This window comes from Helianthus annuus, chromosome 14 (assembly GCF_002127325.2).
Source record: "Helianthus annuus cultivar XRQ/B chromosome 14, HanXRQr2.0-SUNRISE, whole genome shotgun sequence".
Lineage (NCBI taxonomy): Eukaryota > Viridiplantae > Streptophyta > Magnoliopsida > Asterales > Asteraceae > Helianthus > Helianthus annuus.
Window position 1 is genome coordinate 163,301,443 of NC_035446.2, and position 26,308 is coordinate 163,327,750.

The 26,308-nt window shown below is 36.8% G+C and overlaps 2 protein-coding genes across 8 annotated transcripts in view; both read left to right on the top strand.

Moving 5' to 3' along the window:
• Nucleotides 1–867: 867 nt before the first annotated feature.
• Nucleotides 868–2,306, top strand: LOC110906207. The gene is made up of 2 exons (XM_022151428.2): nt 868–1,636; nt 2,106–2,306. Exons 1-2 carry the CDS (start codon nt 1,172–1,174, stop codon nt 2,169–2,171), a joined length of 531 nt encoding a protein of 176 aa, XP_022007120.1. The 5' UTR covers nt 868–1,171; the 3' UTR covers nt 2,172–2,306.
• Nucleotides 2,307–10,406: 8,100 nt separating this feature from the next.
• Nucleotides 10,407–26,308, top strand: part of LOC110904715 — a 28,362-nt gene continuing 12,460 nt past the window's right edge. For 4 of the 7 annotated variants that reach the window (XM_035983477.1, XM_035983478.1, XM_035983480.1 and 1 more), the window contains exon 1: nt 19,940–26,001. In XM_035983477.1, the coding sequence (XP_035839370.1) occupies nt 25,827–26,001 (175 nt within the window). In that variant the 5' untranslated portion in view covers nt 19,940–25,826. Of the gene's footprint in view, nt 10,537–12,589; nt 13,150–14,763; nt 15,111–19,939; nt 26,002–26,308 lie in introns of those variants that run through there. The other 3 variants (XM_035983482.1, XM_035983483.1, XM_035983481.1) reach the window with 3 other exon arrangements.

The window sequence follows — 26,308 nt, forward strand, 5'->3', positions numbered from 1 at the left end:
GGATTGGAACAACTATTCACAAATTCAATGTATCATTTCTCATTTTTCTTGTATAGTTGTCATGTGATATGTGTTTTGCAACACATTAATGGATTCAAAAGAATGATAAAAATTAACAAAATTTCATTGAACTTCAATTCATCAATTGCCCTAATATATACCTGGCAACAAAGAGGAAAATGTATAGCTATTATATGCACAAATATCACAAATGCTACAGATATATTCCAACAAGAACTGAAATGTGATTTCAAACCTGATCGACTTTGAGTGATTTACTGAATTTGGATAACTAAAAGGGTGCTAGGTCCAGGGTCAAGGTGAATTAAAGGTAAGAGCAGGGGTGTGAATCTATGACAATCGATATGAACCTAACATGAAATTCACGAGTTTTGGTTTAGTCTAAACAGGTTCGGGCAAGTTTTCAGGTCGAACATGTGAACCCGTTTAACTAAACGGGTAGGTTCATGTCGGACCCCACGGGTTGGCATTTGGCATCTGGTTATCAAATCAGTTCTTGAACCAAAATTTTAAACGTCCCTTTCTTTGAACCAATGAGGGAGTGCAACCTCATTTCCCCAACTCCCGCTCTTCAAACCAAAATCAGTTCATGAACTAAAATCCCGTTCTCAGAAATTCCACATTTGACTTTGAACTTCCAAAGAGATTTATGATGAACTTCAAATCGTCATGAATTTGAACACGGTTAAAGGAAAAGTTGAAACTGAAACGAGTCATAACATGTCAAATTTCGGCTTGAAATATATGTTTTGACTTTCATTGGTCAAACAAGTAATTTTACAATTTTACTACACAAGAATTCCAAAAGATATCGTCAATTAAGTCCCATTAATTTATTTAGACATCAAAAACCAAAACGTTTGCCTTTCACATTCCCAACCCAACTCAGTGATTCATCATCAAAGTTTATAAATAAAATCCAAACTTACATTTTATTCCGCAAAACAACAATGGCAGACTCTTCTTCTTCTTCAACTCCAACAATAGTTCAAAAAAAAAAACTCCAACAATAGTAAGTTTAAAGCTTCTAATCGACGTCAAGTCCAAGAAAGTTCTATTTGCTGAAGCCAGCAAAGAATTTGTTGACTTCCTGTTTCATATCCTTTCACTACCAATCGGTACTGTAATCAAGCTTCTTCGAAAGAACTCAATGGTGGGCTCACTTGGTAACCTCTATGACAGCATAGAGAACTTAAGCAATACATATATGCAGCCAAATCAAAGCAAAGATGCTGTTTTGAACCCCAGGATAGCAAACTTTGGGGCTCATGTCCCACTTTTATTACCTAATGAAGACGGTTCGGTGGATAGGAAGTTCTACAGGTGCGCTAGTTATAGTAGTGGTCATGTCACTATAACTGATGATCCTAATGCATTGTGTCCTCATTGCCACCAACGCATGAACACTGTGATGACCTTTGTGGCTGGTAATGGTGCGGCTAAAGTGGCGGGAGAGGGTGGTGGTTTTGTGAAGGGGGTTGTGACATACATGGTAATGGATGATTTGGTGGTTAAGCCCATGTCCACCATATCTAGTATTACTATGTTGAACCAGTTTAATGTGAAGGAAGTTGGTGTTCTTGAGGAGAAGGTGGTATCTTTGGAAATGAAAGAGGTGTGTTTATGTTATATTAGACCATGTGTAGTGGGACGTTTTCTTTAAAAATATTTCAAAAAAAAACGCCCAATAACGCCTACCCCACCATTACATGGGGCGTTACTTTATAAAATTTTTGAAAAAAGGTCATCCGGCGTTTTCTTTGAAACACCCAAACAAACAAGTAGAACTTTTCATCTTTTTGACTGACCAATAGGAGCATGACCAATAGGAGCATAGATTAGTGGATGACTTTTCATCTTTTTGAATAAGTTTTTTTTTTTAATCCTTTTTAATAATTGGAAGGGGCATTATTAGGCATTATGCCCACTACACCACTTTTGCTATAATGCCCGATGCTAACTGGGATGACACGTGTCGGATAATGCCCCATGGTGGGGGCATTATAATTCTTCACCACTACACATGGTCTTAAAAAGGTGTTTGGTTACATGTTTTGATACTAATTACTGTGTGATGTTTGTAGGGTCTGATGTTGCTGAAGGCCTCATTGCAGTGCAAGAATGTGCTTACCAGTGTGTTCCTGTCTTAAAGGTGCTGTTCTGCATGAATGGAGTTGGTGTTTTGTTTCTAAAGTCAGTATGTTATGTTGGTTTGAAGGAAATGTTTTGCTTCTTTCTTGAGTATTGTTCTTCATTCTGAATTTATCTATTAATAATTAATGCTTATTATCAGAAAATGTTATAGCCTGCACGAATTAGCAACCGTACTTCCGAATTTGGACAGACTAGTATTTTAATTTGAAAGACCTTAATATAAAATAGCTTTTAACATTAGTTAAAGATAATATCTAATTAACCTTAGTTACTTTGTCCGAATTTGGACAGACTAGTATTTTAATTTCAAAGACCTTAATATAAAATAGCTTTTAACATTAGTTAAAGATAATATCTAATTAACTTTAGTTACTTTGTATATTTGAAAGACCTTAATATAAAATAGTTTTTAACATTAGTTAAAGATAATATCTAATTAACCTTGATTACTTTGTATAATTGTATGGTACAACACTACAATTTGTCTCTTCATTCTAGGGTCTAGACCAGAACTTTTTATTTCTAAAGCTTTTGGCTCGTGAGTTTTTTTCTTTTTAGCTTGATACAATCTAGGCTTGTTTATTACTTATTAGTTACATATAACAATATTTTTTTTGTTATATCAACTAAAAGTTTGCATGTTTATATAAATAACGTGCTTGTTAAGACTCAAGCCTCTTTAAACGTGACATATGAAACTTGGGTTGGCTCTAACTCATTTAAACCCAAATCAGTTCGGAATTACGAGCGGTGCGCTATGGCTCTGCTCGCTCTCCCCTGCTCGATTAGTTTTTGAGACCCAATATTGTTTGATAGCAATATTTAAAAACACATTGGTCAAAAACGTGACCTGATTTTAACTAACTCATCATCATTATAATACCTAGTAAATCTTACCAATAGCAAAACTAAGGTAGAGTCTGAGGAGGGTAAGATGTAAACAGCCTTACCACTACCCCATAGGACTAGAGAGACTGCTTCCAGTGAGACCCCTGGCTCCATAGTAGTTTTGCATCAAGCCTTGGACATAAGGCGCATAACTCTCGACAAAAAGGCTGATTAGCACATGTACCCCCCCTTTTCGACTATCAGCGACACTACATAATACATGATTAACTGTCCCTCGCTTTTAACGTTCTTTTCATGAAATTTGTAAAATGACGTTAAAATTAATGCAATTTCACTTTTACCTCTCGAGGGCCCACACATATATACATTACTAGGTTATATACCCGTGAGCTTCACAGGTTATGGGTTTTGTTAAAAAAAATTTATATATATAAATGTATTTTCTTTTGTATGACTTATAACCTGATGTCTCTTCATGCTAAGCCATGTAACCCCGTGTAAAAACATGGGTGGTTTTTAAAAAAGAGTAAATTACAAGTTTTGTCTTTTATGTTTACATCAAATTGTAGGCGCTGTCCTTTTGCCCAAAAGTTTACAGGCGGTATCCTTAACCTTTCAAAATCTTGCACGTTTTGTCCTTTAGGCCAAACCTGGTTAGAAATCTCAGTTAAAAACTAATGCACATGAGAGTAAAATGGTAATTTCCCTCTCAACCTTTTTTATTCCCCATTTATAAACCTCACCCCTCTTTCTTCAACATTGAGATCTGTAAATTCTGAGCATACTAAATAATTCCCATCGTTTGGGATAACAATAAGAGTTGAAGCAGCAACAACATTATCATCAATCATCATCCAATCTCTCATCTTTTATAGCCAACATTAAATTAACTGTCACAATGTGATTTCAAATCAACCTCTTCAACAGTTTCAAGCACCAAAGTTAAGTGTAAGCTCAGATGGATCCTCACTATTAATCTTCTAGACAATTACAAAATTTTAAAGAGTAATAATCCTTATTAAATACATAATACATACTCCGATTGAAACTAAATAACGTATTCAATTTCTAAAAATCTAGACCAATAAACTCACATTTTGCAAGCATAGCTAGCTTCTGCGATGTATGGTGAATACCATACCCAATCTTAGAAGCTCTCTTGTTAAACTCCGATTGAACCGATACACTTGATCGAGATCCCTCAACCTTAGTGAAATAACCACCCCTACCGTTAACTACTCCGATTGACGGCACTAACGACTTTCTCAGGCTCAGTTATGCTTGTAGAAAGAGGGGTAAGGGTTATAAATGGGAGAATAGAAAGGGTGAGGGATTGGATGATGATTGATGATAATGTTGTTGTTGCTGCTCTTATTGTTATCCCAAATGTTGCTGCTCTTACAGATCTCAATGTTGAAGAAACATGGGTGAAGTTTATAAATGGAAAATAAAAAAGGTTAAAAGGGAAATTACCATTTTACCCTCATGTGCATTGCACATGACAGGCTTTAACTGAGATTTCTAACCAGGTTTGGCCTAAAGGATAAAACGTGCAAGATTTTAAAAGGTTAAGGACACTGCTTGTAAACTTTTGGCTAAAATGACAGCGTCTGCAATTTGATGTAAACATAAAGGACAAAACTTGTAATTTACTCTTTAAAAAATTTACATACCACATTTTATTAAACGACGAATGGATACACATTTTTTAAGGTTTATTAAAAATGTATTATAAAGAAAGGGAACATCTTTTAAATAACAAATAAATAACAAACATCTTTAATCGTTTTAAAACAATAAACCGAAACCTAAACACAATGCATGACACACTTTTGACCCATTCACTTCTAAGTGAAACCATTCAGGTTATTGTTATACAAAGAGGTTGAAAGAAATTAGTAAAAAACCATGGGTCACAGGTTGCCTACAAGACTGGACTGTACATGCCATGGGCCATGTGGATCATAGTAATTCTCTAAGTTGAACCACCTTAACTGAACCATCACCACCACATGAAAAAAAACAATTTGAAACAACCTAAATATCTATCACAGTGTTTCAATCTTTAATTTAAAATTCAAGTGCAAACCTCATGTTATTATCTACTAAACAAAAAATTAAACTAAAAGGGTTTAAATGGTATACCCTAACCACTCCAAATCCTCTTGAGCGGTTGAATGAAGGTCGTCTATCATGCATTTTTGGCCAGTGATACCAATTTTGCCCTTTTATCATCCCAAAGCTTTACATCTCCATCTTTACTTCCAGTTAAGAAAAAAATGGTATTTGGAATACCCAAAGTTCTGGTACCACTCCCTACAAATGCTTAACAGAGTTAGAAAAAATGGCATTTGAAAAAATGGTAGCACGTATTCGACGACGAGCTCGATCCAGCCGTGGCACGTGCGTAACAGAGTTAGAGGCGCGGATGCACGCGCAGATGGACGTCGCTCACGGCCGTATGGAGCGTCTTCTCATGGAGGCGATCCAGACATTCCGGCGTGGTGAGCAGCCCGGTCCAGATCAGGGGGCGGGGACCTCAGGCACTGCGAGGGAGGGGCCCTTAGGCACCACTCAGGATCCATAGGTTTAGGTTCGTTGTACTTTTCTTGTATTTTGACGGTTTATGTATTTTGAACAATGGCCTGTGTATGTACAAACTTATTATGTAATTAAATTTGCAGTTTCAGTTTATTTGTATTTGTGATTGTTTATTTTAACTGTTTAGATTGGTATGCTTGGTTACGTACAATCTATAATACGATATTAAGTAAAAATGTGATACGGTACGACACGATACGCTATAATACGATAATTAACGATATAAAAAAAATAATAGAGATGTGATACGATACGACACGATACGCTATAATACAATACTTAACGAGATAAAAATAATAAAGATTTTAAAACTTATTAAAACAAAAATAACCAATAATAAACACTAACAACAAACCCAAAACACCAAAACCCCAACACAACACACAAAAAATAAACTTCAAAAATTCAGGGCCTTAATACGCATCGTATAGGCCTATACAATGCGTATGATGCCAACAGCTAGACAACACCTGCACCTGTCAGTCTGCAATGTTGTTTTACTTTTTCAATACGCATCGTATAGACCTATACGATGCGTATTGAAATTCCATGGTGTGCGGATAGATAATGAGGTGTGGGAATAGAATTCCCCTAATTTTATGCATGCCATTTAATGATACGTTTTGGCGTGTCATAATTACCCTGTTATAACGCGTAATGTGCGTCAAGAAATGTGTTTTTTCTAGTAGTTACCCTATACAATTTTCTAGAAGAGCACAATATATCTTAAGATACACAAATACTGATCCCGGTTCAACTGAACCTGAACCCTCACCGAACTTGCGCCCGCATGAAGATCCATTGGAGTTTGTTGGAGTATGGCATTTTGGAGAAGATCAAGAGATATCTTTTCCATATATTTATTAGAATTTCTTATTTTATCGTATTTGTTTTCTATTTGAATTATAATTTTAAATTATAAGTAGCGACCTAGGGTTTATTGTTTTGTTGTTTTTACTTTTTGATAAACAATTGTAAAGCCTTAAGCTTGCTAATTGAATAATTCGTTAAGAGTTTGAAAAAAAATCATTCCCTTATTGCCCATTTGATTGTTTCCGCAACTGCATCAACCACAATAGAAGACGTCTTTTCATCGAGACCCCTCAAAACTTGTTAAAAATATCTTGTAAATCTCTCTCATAACGTGTTCTGAAAGGATATAAAGCAGAGCCGTACGCCCGTACCTATAATATAAGTAACTCAGGTTTGGACCTAAAGCCTCCAAAAATATAGGGGTCCCACTTAAAAGAAAATCAATAACAAACCACTTTAATTGTTTTAGATCTTTTTGATTTCTTATACAAGTAACCCACTCTCTGTTATAGTTGTGTTAGATTTTTGTTTGATTCCAAACACGGATAAAAAAGTATCGTTTATAACAATCAAACAAGGAAAGTGGGTCTCAAAATTTCATTTCAACCACTCTCTGATGTAAAATACTCTTGTATGCAAGTAATTTTGCGAAAGTTGTCTTGAATATATTTGTTCATATATATCAAAGATAAGACTCAATTTAGTAGATACTAAACTTAAGTAGTAGAATCTTTCACCGCTAACTCAAGCCTAGATTCTCTTAATTATTGAATCTCATCCTCGGTTAAGGCATTAGCAATGTCTACACCCGATCGGAAAGTGGAGGATTTCACCGTCCGTCAGATCTCGGGCATGGTTGTAAAACAAGGTTTCCAAGGCCGAGTACTCCCCGAGTAGTCGCTACAAGGTAGGCTGCCGAGGCGACTTTCTTTGACTCCGCCTAATTACTTGGAGTCGGTCAAACGCGGTCAACCTCATCTAGAATTGGATCTAGTAGGTCAACTCGGGCCCAGTTTGACTTAAATAATAATATAACATAATTTCTATGACTATCATATTAAAGAATGAATATCATTTTCATGTATTTTGTTATAAATATCAGTAAATTTGTGTTATTTGACATATATTTAATCTCCAAAAATTAATTTCTTTGTAATTTAACATGTCCGAGTACTCCCCGAGTACTCTCCGCGTACACCGAGTACTCTCAACTCCCTGGTCGACCGACTAGGGAGCGCCTAGCGACTTTTGCAACCATGATCTCGGGTGCTAAATCCCAAATATAATGGGAAATTCGTTTTTATGACATGGAGTTATACTAAAAGATATACTCCCTACAATTCATGTTTACCATGGTCAACTTTATGAAGTCTAACTCCATTTTTTCTATCTCATGGGGTGGACAATAAGTTTCCTTGATAAATTCCTCGAACTTACTACAAGTCATATTGTAAAGAGAAACTTTGCCACTAGCTTGGATCATAGCTTTCCATCATGATAATGCATCTTCCTTAAAGGACCGTGATGCAAACTTAATCATGTCCTTTTCAGCGCAACCACTGATATCGATGATAGTCTCCGTCTCCTCGAGCCATTTCATGGCATCGACTGCTCCCTTCTCCCCGGTGAAGTCTCGGGGTTTACACGAGACAAAGTATTTGTATGTACACCCGTCCTTGGAACCAAATGGTTTCTTTGTAGTGACACAGTCAGACTGGCTGGTCTTACTCCTACTAGAGGATTTGTAAGAACTATAGGATCGATGAGAAGCTGAGTGAGAGGCATTTTTAACAGTTTGTCTTGATGGCTCAAGGCCTTATAATTGGCCATAGCCATATTAACTTCTTCGGCTATTTGAGCACCAATGTTATTACTACCCTTTCCCTCACGGGTGTGGGGTGCTTTACCACCACCGTGATTTGAACTAGGCATGAGTTATCTATGAGCAATCAAGAAGATTTATCAGCTATAGTAGGGGAATCAATTAAAACTTGGCCTTAAGCTAAGGAATAATAACTGGTTTCGAAATCAATATGATGACAAGAAAATTTAGTCATTAACTAATGAAAATTAGTATAATACTATGTCCGACTAGGACGATGAAACAAAACAATGTACCACACAAACATAAAAGGAACTTGAAAGACAAACAAAAGGAACTCAATCCTCCATCTTTGATTGCACCATCTTCGATATCTTCCTGAGCATTTTACTGGTCCTTTGTTCACTCTACTCAACTTGTCGTTGGATTTGCTTCGATCATTGTACTGCCTGACTGATGATATCCATTGGTATAGGTTGTGGTTGAGGGTTAGCGGGGTATTGGTAATCATAGGCCGGTATTGGGACTGGGTTGGCATAATTTTCTGGGTTTTAGACATACTGGTTCGTATATCCAGGTGGAGGGTTCTCAAAACCCATAGTCATGGGGTTCTCAACAGTGGTTGGGTTAACGGGTTCTCCCATCGGTTCATCCTCTTCTGGGACGGTAGGGAGCTGGCTGGGAGATGGCGTGGAGGATATCTTTCGCATATATTTTGTTAGAGTTTCTTATTTTATCTTATTTGTTTTCTATTTGAATTATAATTTTAAACAATAAGTAGCGACCTAGGGTTTATTGTTTTGTTGTTTTTTTAGTGAGAAATCATCCTTGTGTTTTGCATTTTTTCAACTATTATGAAATAAAGTCCATAAAACTTGTTAAGTTTTTGATAAACAATTTCAAAGCTTTAAGCTTGCTAATTGAATCATTCGATTCAAGCGTTTGATAACAAACATTCCCTTATTGGCCGTTTGATTGTTTCCGCAACTGCATCAACCAGAATAGAAAATAGAAGACGTCTTTTTATCGAGACCCCTCAAAACTTGTTAAAAAAATATCCTGTAAATCTCTCTCATAATGTGTTATGTGTTCTGAAAGGATAGAAAGCAGGGCTGGACCTATAGTATAAGTAACTGAGACTTGGGCCTAAGACCTCAAAAAATATTGGCTCCCACTTAAAAGAAAATTAATAACAAACCACTTTAATTGTTTTAGATCTGTTTGATTTTTTATACAAGCAAACCACTCTCTATTATAGTTAGTGTTAAATTTTTGTTTGGTTTCAAACACAGATAAAAGAGTATCGGTTATAACAATCAAACAAGAAAAAAAGGTCTCAAAATTTCATTTCGACTTGGGTCTCAGAAAAGGTTAGAAAAACCCTATGTAAAGTACTCTTGTATAATTTTGCGAAAATTGTCTTGAATATATTTGTGCATATATATCAAAGATAAGACTCAATTCAGTTATCAGTAGATACTAAATTTAAGTATTCATAGAATCTTTCACCGTTAAAAAAAAACTAAACTTAGCCCGAATAGGACAAGATATTTCATTTACTACGTGTTTACAACTGTGATACGAAATGTTTTTAAATGGTCAACAAAGTCTCCTGGGTGGGACAACACAAAAAAATAATTGAAGCCACTTTGTGATGTTTTTGGAATCCGGAGTGGATGTCATAATTGAAGCCACTTTTTATATAATATTTTTTTTTTTTTTTTAACAGCAAACACACTTTATATATATATATATAAAGAGCCAGCCAGAGGCTGAGAAACAAACAACAGGAAAAGAAAACGGAAAGAAAAAACAGCAAAAAGACGCAGAGCCGAAGCAAATCACGACACCAGATTACAACATAACTGAAATATCAAACGCCCTCCAATCTTCCCAGCTAGGATTAGGCCTTTTAGATCGATTACAGATCCATAAAAAAGCATCTTCCTTCACCTGCTCGACTATATTGCCTACCGGGATGAAGCGACCCTCAAAAATCATCTCATTTCTAGCTTTCCATAAAAAGCATCTTCAGTCACCTGCTCGACTTTTTATATAATATTATTAAAGATTTTGTAGTAGTGGGTATCCCATCATAAAGTTACACTGAAAAGAAAAAAGTATGAATGAAAAGGAAATATGGGAAATGCTGTCGGCTATAATAACATTACATTTATAAAACCCCCCTTCTATCTATCCTTTTACTCATCTCGTTAATTAAAACTCAGTGTTATCATCAGAGATTTTGAAGAAAGATCGCATCTAAGCTATATAAGGTATTTTACTTATTTAATTAAAATTTGTTTTAAGTTTCGCTATAGCTGCTGGATAATTCTTCTTCTTCTTCTTCCTACTTGATTCTGCACATTCAGTTCATCATTGCTTGTTTCTTTGTCGTGATGCTAAGTTTGCACATATACTTTTTCCATATTATATGTTGTAGTATACCTTTAGATAGATCTATATGTTTCCATATTCAGAGGCGGATCTAGTGTGATGGGAGGGGTAGTCTCCGATACCCCTTAACTTTTCCGGCCAATTTGATTTTCTTTTTACCTTCTATGTGTTACGTTACCCCTACGATTATATTATGCTACCTCTCAAAAAACTTTAAAACTAACAAGGAAGGGAGAAGAGAGAAATAACTCAGCCGAACAAGAAAGATGAAGTGGTTGAATGTGAGTAACAAAATGAGTGTTACATCTGGTGGCTGCAGCGGCTGAACTAGGAAGATGAGATTGAGATTAACCTAATATTTGTTGTGTTGAAGTAGGCTTTCTACAACCCAATATCTACATTAAATATAATGTTGAACTCTTTAAGTAGGCTTTTGATAGCTCACTATCACCAATCTATTATTTAAGTTAGCATACAAAATTAAGTACTTTTTAAATGATCTTTGCTTTTTTAGTTTATTTATTAACACTGGCTTACAACCCCGTGTATTACACGGGTTAAATGACGAAAAAATGTAAATTATAAACTTGTATATAATCCTTATTAATGAAATGACTTATTTAGATAAAATAGTAAAACAAAAGAAAAGTTATATTTTCGCTATTCAAAATAATTTTCTAATTTTTCACTTCTCTTTTCAGATACTACAGTCCATTTTATTATGTCTTAAAAAGAAGTAACACTAAAAAAAATAATGATCATAAAATTGTAAGTATTTTTAAAAATAATTATAAGTTATTGTAATTGAATTCTACTATGTATATTAATGATATAATAAATACTTTGATATAAATACTATTTTTAGATATATGAATCATGAGACAAGATACGAATATTATCATTATATAGATTATATTACATGTTAAAAAAATCATACTAAAAACAAAGTATACGTTTAAAAAAGTAGGACTATAGTTTTTTAAACTATAAATTTGAGCGTCTACAACAACTTTTTAAATTAGTAGTTGACATTTAAATATTCAAATTAAAATTTTTATTATATTATATAATGTCTTTATTTAGCATGATGATAATGTCTTTTGTTGCGTAATATGATTGAAATTAAGTTTAATATTTAAAACTCAATGTTATTAGGAAGTTGGACCATTTTTTAAGATGGAAACATATTGATAGTAACATAAATTTAAAATTGGAATAAAATATTGAACACGTGTATTATACGGCTTAAGTAAATATAATGTTATATACTTAATAGCAAAAAAAATATGTCTATTAAAAACCATTTAGTGTTCGCTTTAAAGATAATTTGGTACTTTATTTAGATAATCTGCTTGTAATTTTAGTCTTCTAAGCTATATACTATAAGTACTTGTACATGTGATTTGATACTTTATTAGTAATTATTGTTTATATCCAAATAATATATTTTATCTTAACAAATATATATGGTTAGGGTAAAATGAAAATTTCGACAAGTTGTGAAAACTTAAAGAACTTGGTCTTACAAAAGGTTTTTTGAATTTTTTTTACAGGTGGTGTGAATGAGGTGTTAAAAACTCAGGACGTTAAACCTTTTGATTTTGGATTCAAGTGGTTAAAACCACTAAAACATAGGGACCCAAAAAATAATTTACTATTAATTAAATTTGAAATTATACGTTTGATCTCTAACTATATTAAATAATATTATACTTATTATATTATTTGATACATTTATATTTGTTATAGATAATTATTAATTAAATTTGAATTTATACATTTATCTCTAACTATATTAATTAATATTATATCATATTTTGTGTATAAAAATTAATATGTATTATTAAAAGGGAGGAGGCACCAGAGAGTGACACGTGTACAAAAAGATTTTTGTTTATTAGTATAGGATTTTAACCGTTCTTTTACACATATATAAAATACGGTGAACGTTTTTTTTCATATAGATATGTTCGATATTTTGATAAACAAACTAATGTATGATTTATAACATCATTAAAATAATACATGTTTCTTGTTTTATAATACATGATATGTTCGATATTTTGATAATACATTATTATTAGAGAAAAATGCCCGGATAGTCCCTGTGGTTTGCCAATTTATTCATCTTTAGTCCTTAACTTTCTAAAATTACAGCTATAGTCCCCCAACTTTTGCAATTTCGTTTTCGGATAGTCCCTGGCGCAGATGGGGGTTAGTTTTCTTAGTTAAGTTAGTGTGAAATAACTACAATACCCTCACTAATAAAAAATTCAAAAAGAATTCAATGCACATCTTTCTCTAGTCTTTCCTGTTTCTGTCTTTGTTCCCATTACTCACTTTCTTTGTTCATTCCCCTTCTTAAACTCCAACCCCCAAACAAACAATTTTGCAAAATCTTGACCTAAAAAGTCTCTTAATTTTCAATATCTATCATTCAATTATTGATAGATTTTCATTCTCCCATTGGGGTTTTTCAGACAAATACCCAGGTAATCAAACCCAGTTCTTGTATTTTGTAATCTTGAATTGTATAGTTTTTTTATTTGTTTTTCAAGATTTGACTGATTATTTTGAATTTTTTTTCTTTGGGTGTGTTTCTTTACCTGAAAATTTTAGTAGGTGGTATTTTTCTTGTATGATTTGTGCTTACTGATGTCAAAGATGGAGAATTTGTTCACCGGTACAACCACCATACCCGCTCCATCTAACCAACACCACAGCGGCAGCTCTCTGGCGACCACCCTCCGACACCGGTTATCCGAATCAACCTTCGAGTTTATCCGAAAGAGTTCGAATTGTTATTCTAAACAATTTTGGAAAACATCCGAAACAGTGCTTCATCTTAGCCATCATTGATCCGAAACAATTTTTTTTCGAAACACTGCATCAGAAACAGACAGTTTCTGAAATAGTTTTCGAAATAGATTTTGGATTCAACTTTTTCGAAATAGAATGGATTCAACTTTTTCGAAATAGAAAGGTGCTGGTAGCAGTGCGGAAGATGAAGTGGGTACGGCGGTGGTGGTTGTGGCGGAGGGTGGTTGTGGCAGTGGTGATGATGGCGGCGGTGGTGGTTGTGGCGGGGATGGTTGTGGCAGTGGTGGCTGAGTGGTATGGCGGTGAAAGGCGGTGAATAGAGGTGTTGACAGGCGGTGGGGATGAAGGTGGCGGTGGTTTAGAGAGAGAGAGGGGTCTAAATGTGGTGGTGGTGGTTTAGAGAGAGAGAGATGGAGGGTCTGAATGTGATGTGTGTATATATTATACACTAGTTTAAGATCCCGCGAGTTTCGCAGGTGGCTTAACACAAACATATAATATCTACTGGCATTGAAGCCCATGTCGATCATCATTTTTGTTCTAGGCCTTTCCAAACTTAGGCTTCACGTTTAAGGGTCGGCAGATAGATATCTTCTGGACCAAATATTAAAGCACCAAGCAAAACCTTAGAATCCCTGAAGACTAAAAAAATACAATTCACTTCAAAATGAATATACATGAGCTGTCACAGGTAGAGACTTCCAAGCGTGTAGCAATTCTTTTAGCCTTTTGGTTGTCATTGAAGCTTCTTTTGTCTTCCTTTGAACAACCTAAGTCTTTAGACTTTAGCTGCAAATAAAACATGTTAAAAAGTTGTCACACTACACTATATATGAACTTTGAAGTTTGAATAATATACAGATTAAAGTTTGAATAATGTATAGAATAAAAAGTTAAAAACATGAAATTGAAATATTAAAGCTACATGATGTAAGTGACCATGCTTATAGATCAAAATTAATTGGTTTTTAAGCAACTGATCCAACAGAGTGGCTCTAGCACTTTGTTTCAAAACCAAAGGTCCCTAAAATCATTAAATCTTATGATGGAAAATTTACTGATTTTCTTAAAAAATAATCATGTCAAATAGCTCAAAATTCACCCAAAATATCAATAATCTGCGCGACCCATTTCAGCACTTTGTTTTTGTAATGTTTTTTAATATTAATGAAAATATTTTGTTACTTTATTTGTTAAATGTTTAAAAAAAGTTGAAGATTAAAAAAAATAAAAAAATATAAAAGTGGTGGAGGATGATGACTAGGACCATCCTCCCATGCCCTCTAGTTTTGGAGGATGATCCATCCTTGGGAGAACTATGACGTTTCGCCTATGTGGCGGATCATCCTCCCTTGGAGGACCATGGCCATACCTTGTAGTCTTACGTATTAAAAAAAATAATCAATTTATGTACTATCTTTGAAAAGTATGACAGCAACCAAACCATGGCAATAATTACGTTTGTAAAAACCCCCTTCTGGCCTTCTATCCACCAAACCATCTGATCACACTGTCGGCAATAATTACATTACATTTATAAAACCCCCCTTCTATCCTTCCTTTTACTCATCTCGTTAATTAAAACTCAGTGTTATCATCAGAGATTTTGAAGAAAGATCGCATCTAAGCTAAGGTATTTTACTTTTATAATTAATTAAAATTTGTTTTAAGCTTCGCTATAGCTGCTGGGTAATTCTTCTGCTTCTTCTTCCTACTTGATTCTGCATATTCAATTCATCATTGGTTGTTTCTTTGTCGTTGGCTGTATTTTCCAAACACACAATCCGCCTGTTGTATAAGAAAAATACTTGGTTTGGTGTCGTGATGCTAAGTTTGCATATATACTTTTTCCATATGATATATTTTGGTATATCTTTAGATAGATCTATATGTTTCCATAGTCAGGGGCGGAACTAGGGGCGGAACTAGTGTGGTGGAAGGGGTAGTCTCCGTTACCACTTAACTTTTTTGGCCAAGTAGATTTTTTTTACCTTTTTATGCGTTAAGTTACCCGTAAGATTATATTATGCTACCACTCAGAAAAACTTTAAAACTAAAAGGAAGGAAGAAGAGAGAAATAACTCAGCCGAACAAGGAAGATGAAGCGGCTGAATGTGAGTAACAAAATGAGTGTTACATCACGTGGCTGCAGCGACTGAACTAGGAAGATGAGATTGAGATTGAGATTAGCCTAATATTGTTAGGCTGTAGTTGTTGTCAGGCGTTTGATCAGAAGGATCAAAACAATTTAAGAAATTTTTTAGTGTGGTTATTCGGATTCAAAGGAAGCAGGCATAAAAATTGTTGACAATTGTTGTCTCGGTTTCAAAAGGAAACAAAGAAGGCAGAAAAATACTATTGAATCTGGATGTTTAGCTTGTATATGTTCTTTCAATTGGGAATATAAGGAAGTATATGATTTTGACAGGAAAATGCAAAATAAATAGGGAATTTGATTATTAGTATAAGAAAACAAATTAAAAGGGTCATAGAACAACATTGGGAAGTCTAAGCAGCGGAACCAACATCGGGAACTGAAGTCAATTAAATGAACAATACAACAATTGCATTACTATACCAAGCGATTATAGAAATTTGTTCTTGCAAATTGTAGTTCTTACTTCAGCCAAAGATATTTGGGATACATTAAAGGTTTGACACGTAGGAACTGATAGCATTAAAGAAACATGGTTATAGATACTCAAATTAGACTTTGAATCCCTAAAGATGGATGTTAATGAGTTACTCCATGTCTGTGCACTAGAAAGATTAGTAAGATTTCATAACAAGCAAGTGGTCTCATGCATACTCTAGATGACAAAAGATTGGTTGGAAAACTTTTTGGTTCAGTACCAAAAGAGTTATTCATTTATTTGCAACAATCACACAATTTGCCAATCATAACACGATGCCATTTCAATGCATGTGTTGGTAGATTAAAGGCTTCTAATAGCTAAAGCAGACGGGAAAAAAATCTAAAGATCAAGTGTGAGCATTGTAGTGGTGGGAACTCAAATTGCAAATACTTTGGACGTGCCCGAGGTAGAGGTCGGGTTTTGGGAACGGTTGAGGCGATGGTTGTGTACAATGGGACAAACGTACCTTATGTGACGTTTTTTGGGATAATATTGGTACCAAATCGTGCCCTACAGATTTAATTTTGGTACAAATTCGGTACCCATTTTTGACAGTTTTCGAGATCAGTACTAATAGATAATATAAAATAGGAAGGTAGATATCTTATAAATGGATGTATATCTCTCCCAAAAAATACGAGATACTCTTGTATTCTTATATATTGTGATGATCAATGAGAAGAGGGCAATGACTCTCAATTCTATCATGGTATCACCCTAAACCGATCCCTAGCCGGCGATACCCTACTTCTGAAAACCTCTTCCCAGTTGTCTTCTCTTCTTCCCAAGCGTCTGTAGGTCTTCCCTACAGACGCTGCTCTTCTTGTGTCTCCACTGACCTGTTGGAAACCTTTGTGCCCTACTACATTTGCTGCCTATTTTCTCTCAGCCCTCTTCAATGGCGTCTTCCCTACATCCCGCTGTTACAGTCAACAATATTAAAACCCTCATCCCGGTTCCCTTGGATATTGAGTCAGGCCATTCATTACACTACATGGTCCGAGCTCTTCAAGATCCAATGGCAGGCATACCAAGTTTATGATCATCTTTAACCTAAACCTGTTGCTGCTGCTACCTCCTTTGCCGATAAAGAAAAAGTTCCCTCTGAATCTTCGGAACGCCGGGGATGCTATTGTTTTACAATGGATCTATGGTACTATTTCAACAGACCTTCTACACACAATTATGAAGCCGAACACCAATGCTTTTGATGCCTGGACCGCTTTGGCTAATCTTTTCCTAGACAATAAGGCTACCAAAACGATAGACTTGAACAACAAATTCGCTACCACTAAGCAAGACCAGTTTTCCAGCATGCCTGCTTATTATTGTTAGGCAATGAAAGTTATTTTTTATCAGTTCAAAACGTTGGCTCCCCTATTACCGATGAAAACTTGTCTTCCAACTTCTCACATGTTTAAATGACCAGTATGAAAGTGTGGCATGATAATACGACAAACGAAACCTTTTCCTGATTTCTATGAGACACGTTCTCGGTTGTGCATGGCTGAAACTCGAAAAATGAACCAGGCAAGACACGTTGCTCAAGCTGCTGGCACTGCCCTCACGGCTGTACCTGATCAACACTCATCGGCTTAACAACAATCAACTCGTTAGGACCAACGTAGTGAATCGGAACGGGCTAGGGAATGTGGTCGAAGTCGCGGTAAAGGTCGGGGTCGTGGCTCATCTGGTCGTGGTCGCGGATCTGCTCTTAGTCAATCACCCCAATTTGCTCAGCATCCTGCGTAGTCCCCTTGGCCTGCTCAGTTTGCACAATGGGCCGACCCACAACCTAGATACCCTAATTCCAACTGGGCCGCATCGAGCCCCACTCCTCCTTGCCCATATTCGTCGACTCCTAGGCCCAACAACTCTGGCCCAAGTCTGCTAGGCCCACGACCCGCTCAGTCTTATGCTGCGAACTACACTCCAACGAATATTGACCAGCTCTATGCAATGTCACTTAACTCTGAAGATTAGAACTGGATCATGGATACAGGCGCTTCGGGCCATATGACTCCCAACCCTTCTCTTACTTCTTATTTTAATAATGGCTTAATTCGAAACATAATTGTGGGCAATCGTATAAACATTCCCGTTTATGGTCAAGGCAACCTCACCCCCCCCCCCCCCTTAAACTAAGGGCTGTTTTTTAGCTCTTAATGAGACTCTTAGGAGGTGTTTGTTTTTTCTTCAAACATCTTCAAGGGAGCTGATGTCTGCAGGCACGCAGACGTTACCCTTGAAGACTGTTTGTTTTTTTAAGTAGATCTGAACTTAGCTTTTTTCATCTTAAAAAATAAGCTAAGGACTCCCTTCTCCAAACATCTTCACAAAACCATAATATACTCATCCCTCATATACGCTTAAAACACCTCCTCGCCGTCCGACGACCCCCCTCTTCTCCTTGCAGACAGTAAAAAATAAACAGTCTTATATTTTCAGCTTGCAGAGATTCAGACCACATCTTCAGTTGTAGACATGAAAACAGATGAAATCAGCTTGCAGACAATTTATGTCTGCAAAAACAAATAGCACCTTAATGGTTCAGACCTCTTACTAGTTCAGTACTTAATGGTTCAGACTGTTTGTTTCGCGAGAAGATGTCTGAATGGTTCAGACATTTGCTCTGAATGGCTAAGCATTATACTGAGTCTGAATGGTTAAGACCTCTAATCTGAATTGGTCAGGCATTAGCCTTTGAATGGTTAAACATTATACTAGCTCTTAATGGTTCAACACTTAATGATTCAAACCTCCTCTTACTGGTTCAACACTTAACCATTTAGAAGTTGCCAAATAGCCCCTAAACCAAGTTCTTTACGCACCCTCCCTAATTAAAAACTTACTTTCTATGTGGTGTTTTACTACTGATAATCAACTTTCTATTGAATTTGACCCGTTTGGTTTTTTGGTGAAGGATCTCAAGACCCGGACCCCTATCCTACGATGCAATAGCTCAAGGGATCTCTACACTTTTGATCCTACACAAGTTTTCAAGTTCTCCTCTCCTACCACTCTCACTGCTATTTCTCAAGACACTTGGCACCAGCGCCTCGGCCACCCAGGCTCTGCTTTATTACAGTCTATTAAAAATTTTGAAAATTATTGATTTTAGTAGCTTAAAACCTAAATTTGTCAATCTTGCGTGTTTGGTAAACATATTAGACTTCCTTTTGTTGATTATGTTAATTCCAATTCTTTGCCTTTTGATATTATTCATAGTGACCTATGGACTACCCCTGTCTTAAGTACGGGAGGTCACCGTTATTATTAGGGGTGTGCATGGGTCGGTTTGGGTCGGTTTTTACTATTAACCATAACCATAACCGCTAGTTCGGTTATGGAGTTTTCGTAACCATAACCATAACCAAACTTCGGTTATGGTTAATCGGTTATGAAGTCGGTTATGGTTCGGTTTTGGTTAATTTCGGTTACATAACCAAGCAAGGTTTGAAATAAATAGGGTTGTGCACGATTTGAACTTAGCTTGAGCCTATTTTATAAGATAACGAAGACTAAACTTTTTGGTTAAACTACCGATTTAGAGTTCTTTTTAATAAGTTAATTCTCAAACAAAAACAGTTATGGCCATAACACCTTAGTTCTTTATCAAAATAAATGACATCTACATCAAGATCATTTTGTTACTAGCATACTTTTATATTAGTAAAAACCCTCTATATGGTTTTGTAAAACACAAATCTGTTATATAAAGTTAACATCACAACTTCGGTTCGGTTTCGGTTATATTCGGTTAACCAAAGCTTCATGACCATAACCATAACCGATTGAGCGGTTATACAAAGTTTCATAACCATAACCATTGGTTATATTGGTTATCGGTTATTAGTGGTTCGGTTATGTCGGTTATGGTTCGGTTATCGGTTATGGTGGTTAATTTGCTCACCCCTAGTTATTATATACTCTTTCTCGATGATTTTACTAATTTCTTATGGACTTTTCCATTGTCAAATAAATCACAAGTACACTCCATATTTACGACCTTTGCAAAATTCATTAACACACAATTTGAACAAAAAATAAAGCAATTTTAGTGTGATAATGGTAGAGAATATGAAAACGCAATATTCCAACAATTTTGTCAAAAAAACGGGATGCATTTTCGATTCTCTTGCCCCCCACACCTCGTCTCAAAATGGCAAAGCTGAACACAAAATAAGGTCCATTAACAATATCATTTGAACACTCTTAGCACATTCATCTCTACCAAACACTTATTGGCATCACGCCCTAGAAGTTGCTACTTATCTTCTAAACATTCTACCCAACAAAATCCTCAAAAATCAAACACCTACCCAACGCCTCTGTCACTGCATCCCATCTTACACTCACTTACAAGGGTTTGGGTGTCTTTGTTTCCCACTTATTCCACACACTACTTTACATAAACTTGCCCATCGCTCTATGCCATGTGTCTTCCTCGGTTATCCCCTTAATCACCGAAGTTACAAATCTCTTGATCTCTCTACCCACAAAATCATCATCAGTCGACATGTGCTTTTTGATGAAACTGTCTTTCCTTTTCCAAATCACCCCAAACCTCCTCTACATTCATATGATTTTCTTCACACCTCCTTAAACCCCTTCTTCTTCACATCATCTTCAAACTCCACTGACCCACAATCACCAAACACCCAACACGACATCCCACCCCAACAAACCCAATCTCCTCAAGCCCAAACATCCATGACCCAACCTTCCACACCGAACCGGCCCACTCACCCTACTGTACCAGCCTCCCTACCAATTCGTTCATATTCCAGACGCACCCGCCCAGTCCAACAACAAATGACCCCCCCCCCCCCCCGCACAACTTCACACCGATCACGACCTCTACCCAGCCCACACAATCGTCCCCGAGTCTGACCACACCTACCATACTCACCCCCCTACGTGTGCTATGGATGGTATTTCTAAGCCGAAACGAATCCTTATATTTACTCCTTCGTTGACGTTCCCATCCCTAAAAACCCGGGCCTTGTCCAATACGGAGTGGCATAATGCAATGAACACCGAATTTAATGCTCTTATTAAAAATAAGACATGGGAGTTGGTCCCTAGACAACCTCATATGAAGCCCTTCGTAGTATGTGGTTGTTTCGTTATAAGTTTCGTTTAGATGGTACGTTGGAACGTTATAAGGCTCGATTGGTGTGCGATGGGAGTAATCAACATATTAGGGTAGACTGTGGTGAGACATTTAGTCCTATGGTTAAACCTACTACTATTCGTACTGTATTGTCACTTGCTTTGTCTCAAATTGGCCGATTCATCAGTTGGACATTACCAATGCCTTCCTCCATGGTAACCTGAATCAGACAGTTTATATGTACCAACCAATGGGATTCCGACATTGCTAGTATCCAGATCATGTGTGTTTGCTAAATAAATCACTTTATGGTTTAAAACAGGCACCTCAGATGTGGTATTAACGTTTCACCGATTTTCTGCTTACTTTGGATTTTCAGCAAAGTAAGTGTGATAATTCTCTGTTCACATATCACCACAATTAGGCCACTGCATACCTGCTTATCTAGGTTGATGATATCATCCTAACCACATCTACTGGTCAACCCCGAGTGTATCTCATGTCCCGTCTTGCTCCAGAATTTGCTGTGAAAGATCTTGGACCTCTTTGCCATTTTTTGGGGGGTCTAAGTTACAAGACACATTGGCAAATTGTTTCTATCACAACAGGTTTATACTAAGGATGTTATTGAGCGAGCCGGCATGTCCACATGTAAACCTGTAGCGACCCCTGTTGATTCAAAACCGAAGCTAAGTGCCACATCCATCCCGATGTTTCATTACCTGACTCTTTATCGTAGTCTGGCTGGAGCCCTACAATATTTTACATTAACTAGACCTGACATTTGCTATGCGGTTCAACAAATTTGTATGCACATGCACTCGCCGCGTATTGATCATTGGAATGCGTTAAAACGCATCATCAGATACTTGCAGGGTACTTCGTCATACGGTCTAACACTTGGGTCCTCCTCTGATTCTTCATTATGGGCTTATACTGACGCCGACTAGGCCAGCTGCTCTGACACTCGGTGATCTATCTTGGGTTATTGGGTCTACATGGGTCCGAACCTCCTATCCTGGTCCTCGAAACGACAAGCGGTTATCTCTAGATCGAGTGCGGAAGCTGAATATCGCGGTGTGGCCAATGTGGTGGCTGAACTGTGTTGGCTGAACTGTGTTGGCTTAGAGATCTATTATTGGAGCTTCATAATCATGTTACTAATGCAAGTTTGGTCTATTGTGACAATATTAGCGCTTTATGCTTATCGGGTAATCCTGTCCAACATCAACATACAAAACACATAGAGTTGGATATCCATTTTGTGCGTGAACTTGTCCAATGCGGTGCAATTCGAGTCCATGTTCAAGCCCGATCTCAGGTTGCAAATATATTCACAAAAGGATTACGCAAGGTTCTATTTGACGACTTCCGTTCCAGTCTAAGCATTTGGCCTCCTCACGCTTCAACTGTGGGGTTGTAATAGATAATATAAAATAGGAATATAGATATCTTATAAATGGATGTATATCTCTCCCTAAAAATAGGAGATACTATTATATTCTTATATATTGTGATGATCAATGAGAAGAGGGCAAGGACTCTCAATACTATCAAGTACTTTCGATTCGGGTAGGGTGTTTTACCCACTTTTTACCTTCGTCATACCGTACTGAGCACTTTCAGTACCGGCACCCGCTACCACTTTTGACAATTTTTGTGATAGGTACTTTCGGTACCGGTATAGTACCAAGCTCATCCCTAACATAAGGTGTCATAAGTGTCAATAACTTGGACATTACATGAATGAATTTCCAAACAGAGTGAAAGATGAGGAGTCTAACCTGATCTGACACAAGGATGATGAACCAGTACTAATATGATGGCCTACTGGATCTTGAGGAAAAGTTGAAGACCTTCTTAAGCTAAGTTTAGTTTAAGGGGGAGTGTTGAAAGTAAACTAAGCTTATTATTTATTATAGTAATAAGGGTAAGTGTATCACTATTTTAAACTAGGTTAATGTGTCTAAATGTATTTATAGAAAGTTAAAGGGTTATGTAACACACTAGGCAAATCCCACATCAGTCGTGGCCAGAGAGAGATGTTGGGTTCATAAGGAATGCCATGCCTCTTAAATCACCAACGCGTTTTAGTCTTAATGCTAGTGGATGAGATAAAAACTTATAGTTAAACGTGCTCGGTGGAAGTTGTATCAGGGTGAGTGACCTCCTGTAAGTCTCCACTTGGAAAACCAAAAACAAATCCCTGGGCTCTTTGTGTGCAAAGCAGACAATATTAATTGGTGGTACGAGAGATTGGATGTTACAAATGGTACCAGAGTCTGTGTTGGTCGAGATAGATGATGGGGATCCTTATCGATGACTGTTGAGTCCTGTGGGGGGGGGGGGGGTTTCATGAGGACACCTTAGGAAAATCACGCATCCCTGATTAGGATAGTGGGGCAGACCTCATTGAGGATGTTGAGTCCAAAAGGGAGGGTGATTGTAATACCCTAGGAAAATCCCACATTGTCCATGACTAGGAGATACGTTAGGTTCATAAGGAATGTCGGGCCTCTTAAATCACCAATGTTTGGGCTTAATGCTACTAGATGAGAGGGGAACTCTATAGTGAAGCGTGGTTAGATGGAAGAAGTATTAGGATGTGTGACCTCATGGTAAGTGTCTATACTTAGGCAACCAAAAACAAATCCATTAGCTCTTCGTAGGCAAAGCAGAAAATATTGGTGATATGAGATGCCAAATGTTATAGTTCAGTATGTAATATGTATATTAGATTTGAAGGTTATTTGCCAATCACGTATGGATCGGAGGCACTGTTTCATAGGTTTCTATATACATGTATTGATACATTGTATATATTGCAATCAAGAATCGACAATTATTATTAGAAATCAAAATTCAAGCTTGTTCAATCATCTTGTTTGTTCATTCAGTTGTCTTTGATTACCAACAGATATTAAAACTAATTATAGTCTTCTCCTTCCATTCAGCTTTTAGTATTTCCCTTAAAAGATAGTTCTTAATTACTTTCAAAGAGTTGAAACATAAATGGCTCCTCTAGTTTAATTATCAGAAATATGAAGTTTGGGTTTTAATTTTGTAAAGTTACACATTTACTATTTTGAAAAGTTACACATTTACATAACACTAGTGCGATTTAACACCGACTTTAGTCTATTTTAAATGAAACAAAGACATCATGTGTATTGGTTGGTATATAGCAGTGGCGTCTCTGAGAATTCATATACCTTGTTCGAGCTCAAAAAATGTGCCTATATGCTTTAACGATATAGGGAAATAATCCTATTCTTTCATATGCTCCAAAACGTCTATACGTTGCTAAATTTATTGGTTAGTGAAATTGCCATGAAATTTGCCGTTGTGTGTTATAATTTTTAGAGTAAATTACAACTTTTGTCCTTTATGTTTGTACCAAATTGCAAGCGATGTCCTTTGTCTTTAAAATTGACGAATTTTGTCCTTAACGTTTCAAAATACTGCACGTTATGCCTTTAGCCCTAACATAGTTAATTTTTTCTGTTAAATCTGGTCATGTGCCTTACATGTGAGGGTATTTTTGTCATTTCATGTCAAAAGGACTAATTATGTAATTAACTTTAAAAATCAAAAAGTTTTTAAACAAATAAAAAAGTTATATAATTTAAAATAAAAACACTCTCATTTCCACCACCATACACCATCTAGCACCACCACCACCATCCACTCTACTGCCACCCTAGTTAGTATCCAAACCCAAATGCTACCATCTGCATTCTTGAGGTGGTATACAAAACAAAAGAAAAAAACGGACATAACCCCAAACAATTGAAAATGACGCCACTGCTCCCAAGTGAAATCTCCCAACCTTGCTTTGCTCGTTATCCATAGATATCCCACAGTTTGGATTTCTCCGAACACCTCTTTCGGCTGCACCCGTTTGCGGAAAAACACGTGGTCGTTTCTAGACTTACAAACATCTCTTCCAGCCGCTCCTGTAAATCTGACCAAACCCTAACCCTAACCTTAACTCGCTAAAAAAACCCGCATCCACCGACAAATCTCGGCCATGGCTCACCGGCGACCTACTCGCTGCTCGACCTAACAACCTGCGACGAGTCTCTGGACTCCGGCCGTAACTCACCTGCGGCCTACCCGTTCCACCCTACCCCCATCACCAAACCATAAATCTATATTGAGATCCGGCGTGATGAAGACCATCACCGCCACAACTACTGCCTTTCACCACCCTCACCGATTTCCACACAAAACCTCCATATTCAGCCACCCCTAACCTCTAATTCACATATTACTCATCACCAACAATCGACATTCACCTCAACCTTGCGATGGTGGAGTTGGGGTTTTCAGATTTTTTAGCAATGACGCCGGAAAATAGATTCAGGTGGTCGGCGATGTTCAGTAGGTTAGAGAGGGAGAAAGAGATAAGGGTTGTTGTAGGTTAGAGAGAGCAGTGTTTTAAAAAGCGGTAAATACCAGCCGGTTATACCGGTATTACCGGTTTCGGATGCAAATCCGGTACGAAATACCCCGGTAAATAAGTGAAACGGCATAAGATTCATACCGGCAGTAAAATCCGGTATACCGGTTTGAACCGTAATACCGGTACCGGCCCATGGTTATTTTGGTTTGGGTTTTTAGTATTTTAGAGTTTCATCATATACATATACCATCGATCGACATTCAAAACCATCATCACTTACGGTTCATCACCTCATCCACAAGATTCAGCTCCATCTTCATCGGCTCATCACTCCATCTTCATCATGCTTCCAGTTCCATCTTCATCGGTAGTTTTACTTATTTCAGTAAAATAATCTGAGAGTAAATAGATCCACAAGTGGGTCAAAAAGTGAAAGACTTGAAGCAATTCGATGTATCTCTCTCTCCATATGTATGTATGTATGTGTGTGTGTGTGTGTGTGTGTGTGTGTGTGTGTGTGTGTGTGTGTGTGTGTGTGTGTGTGTGTGTGTGTGTGTGTGTGTGTGTGTGTGTGTGTGTGTGTGTGTGTGTGTGTGTGTGTGTGTGTGTGTGTGTGTGTGTGTGTGTGTGTGTGTGTGTGTGTGTGTGTGTGTGTGTGTGTGTGTGTGTGTGTG

What these genes read in the sequence shown, in the direction of transcription:
- LOC110906207 (XM_022151428.2), top strand. Translation starts at nt 1,172, where the DNA reads ATGGTGGGCTCACTTGGTAACCTCTATGACAGCATAGAGAACTTAAGC. An exon ending in TATCTTTGGAAATGAAAGAG is followed by an intron (nt 1,637 to 2,105) that starts GTGTGTTTATGT and finishes TGATGTTTGTAG; the next exon opens with GGTCTGATGTTGCTGAAGGC.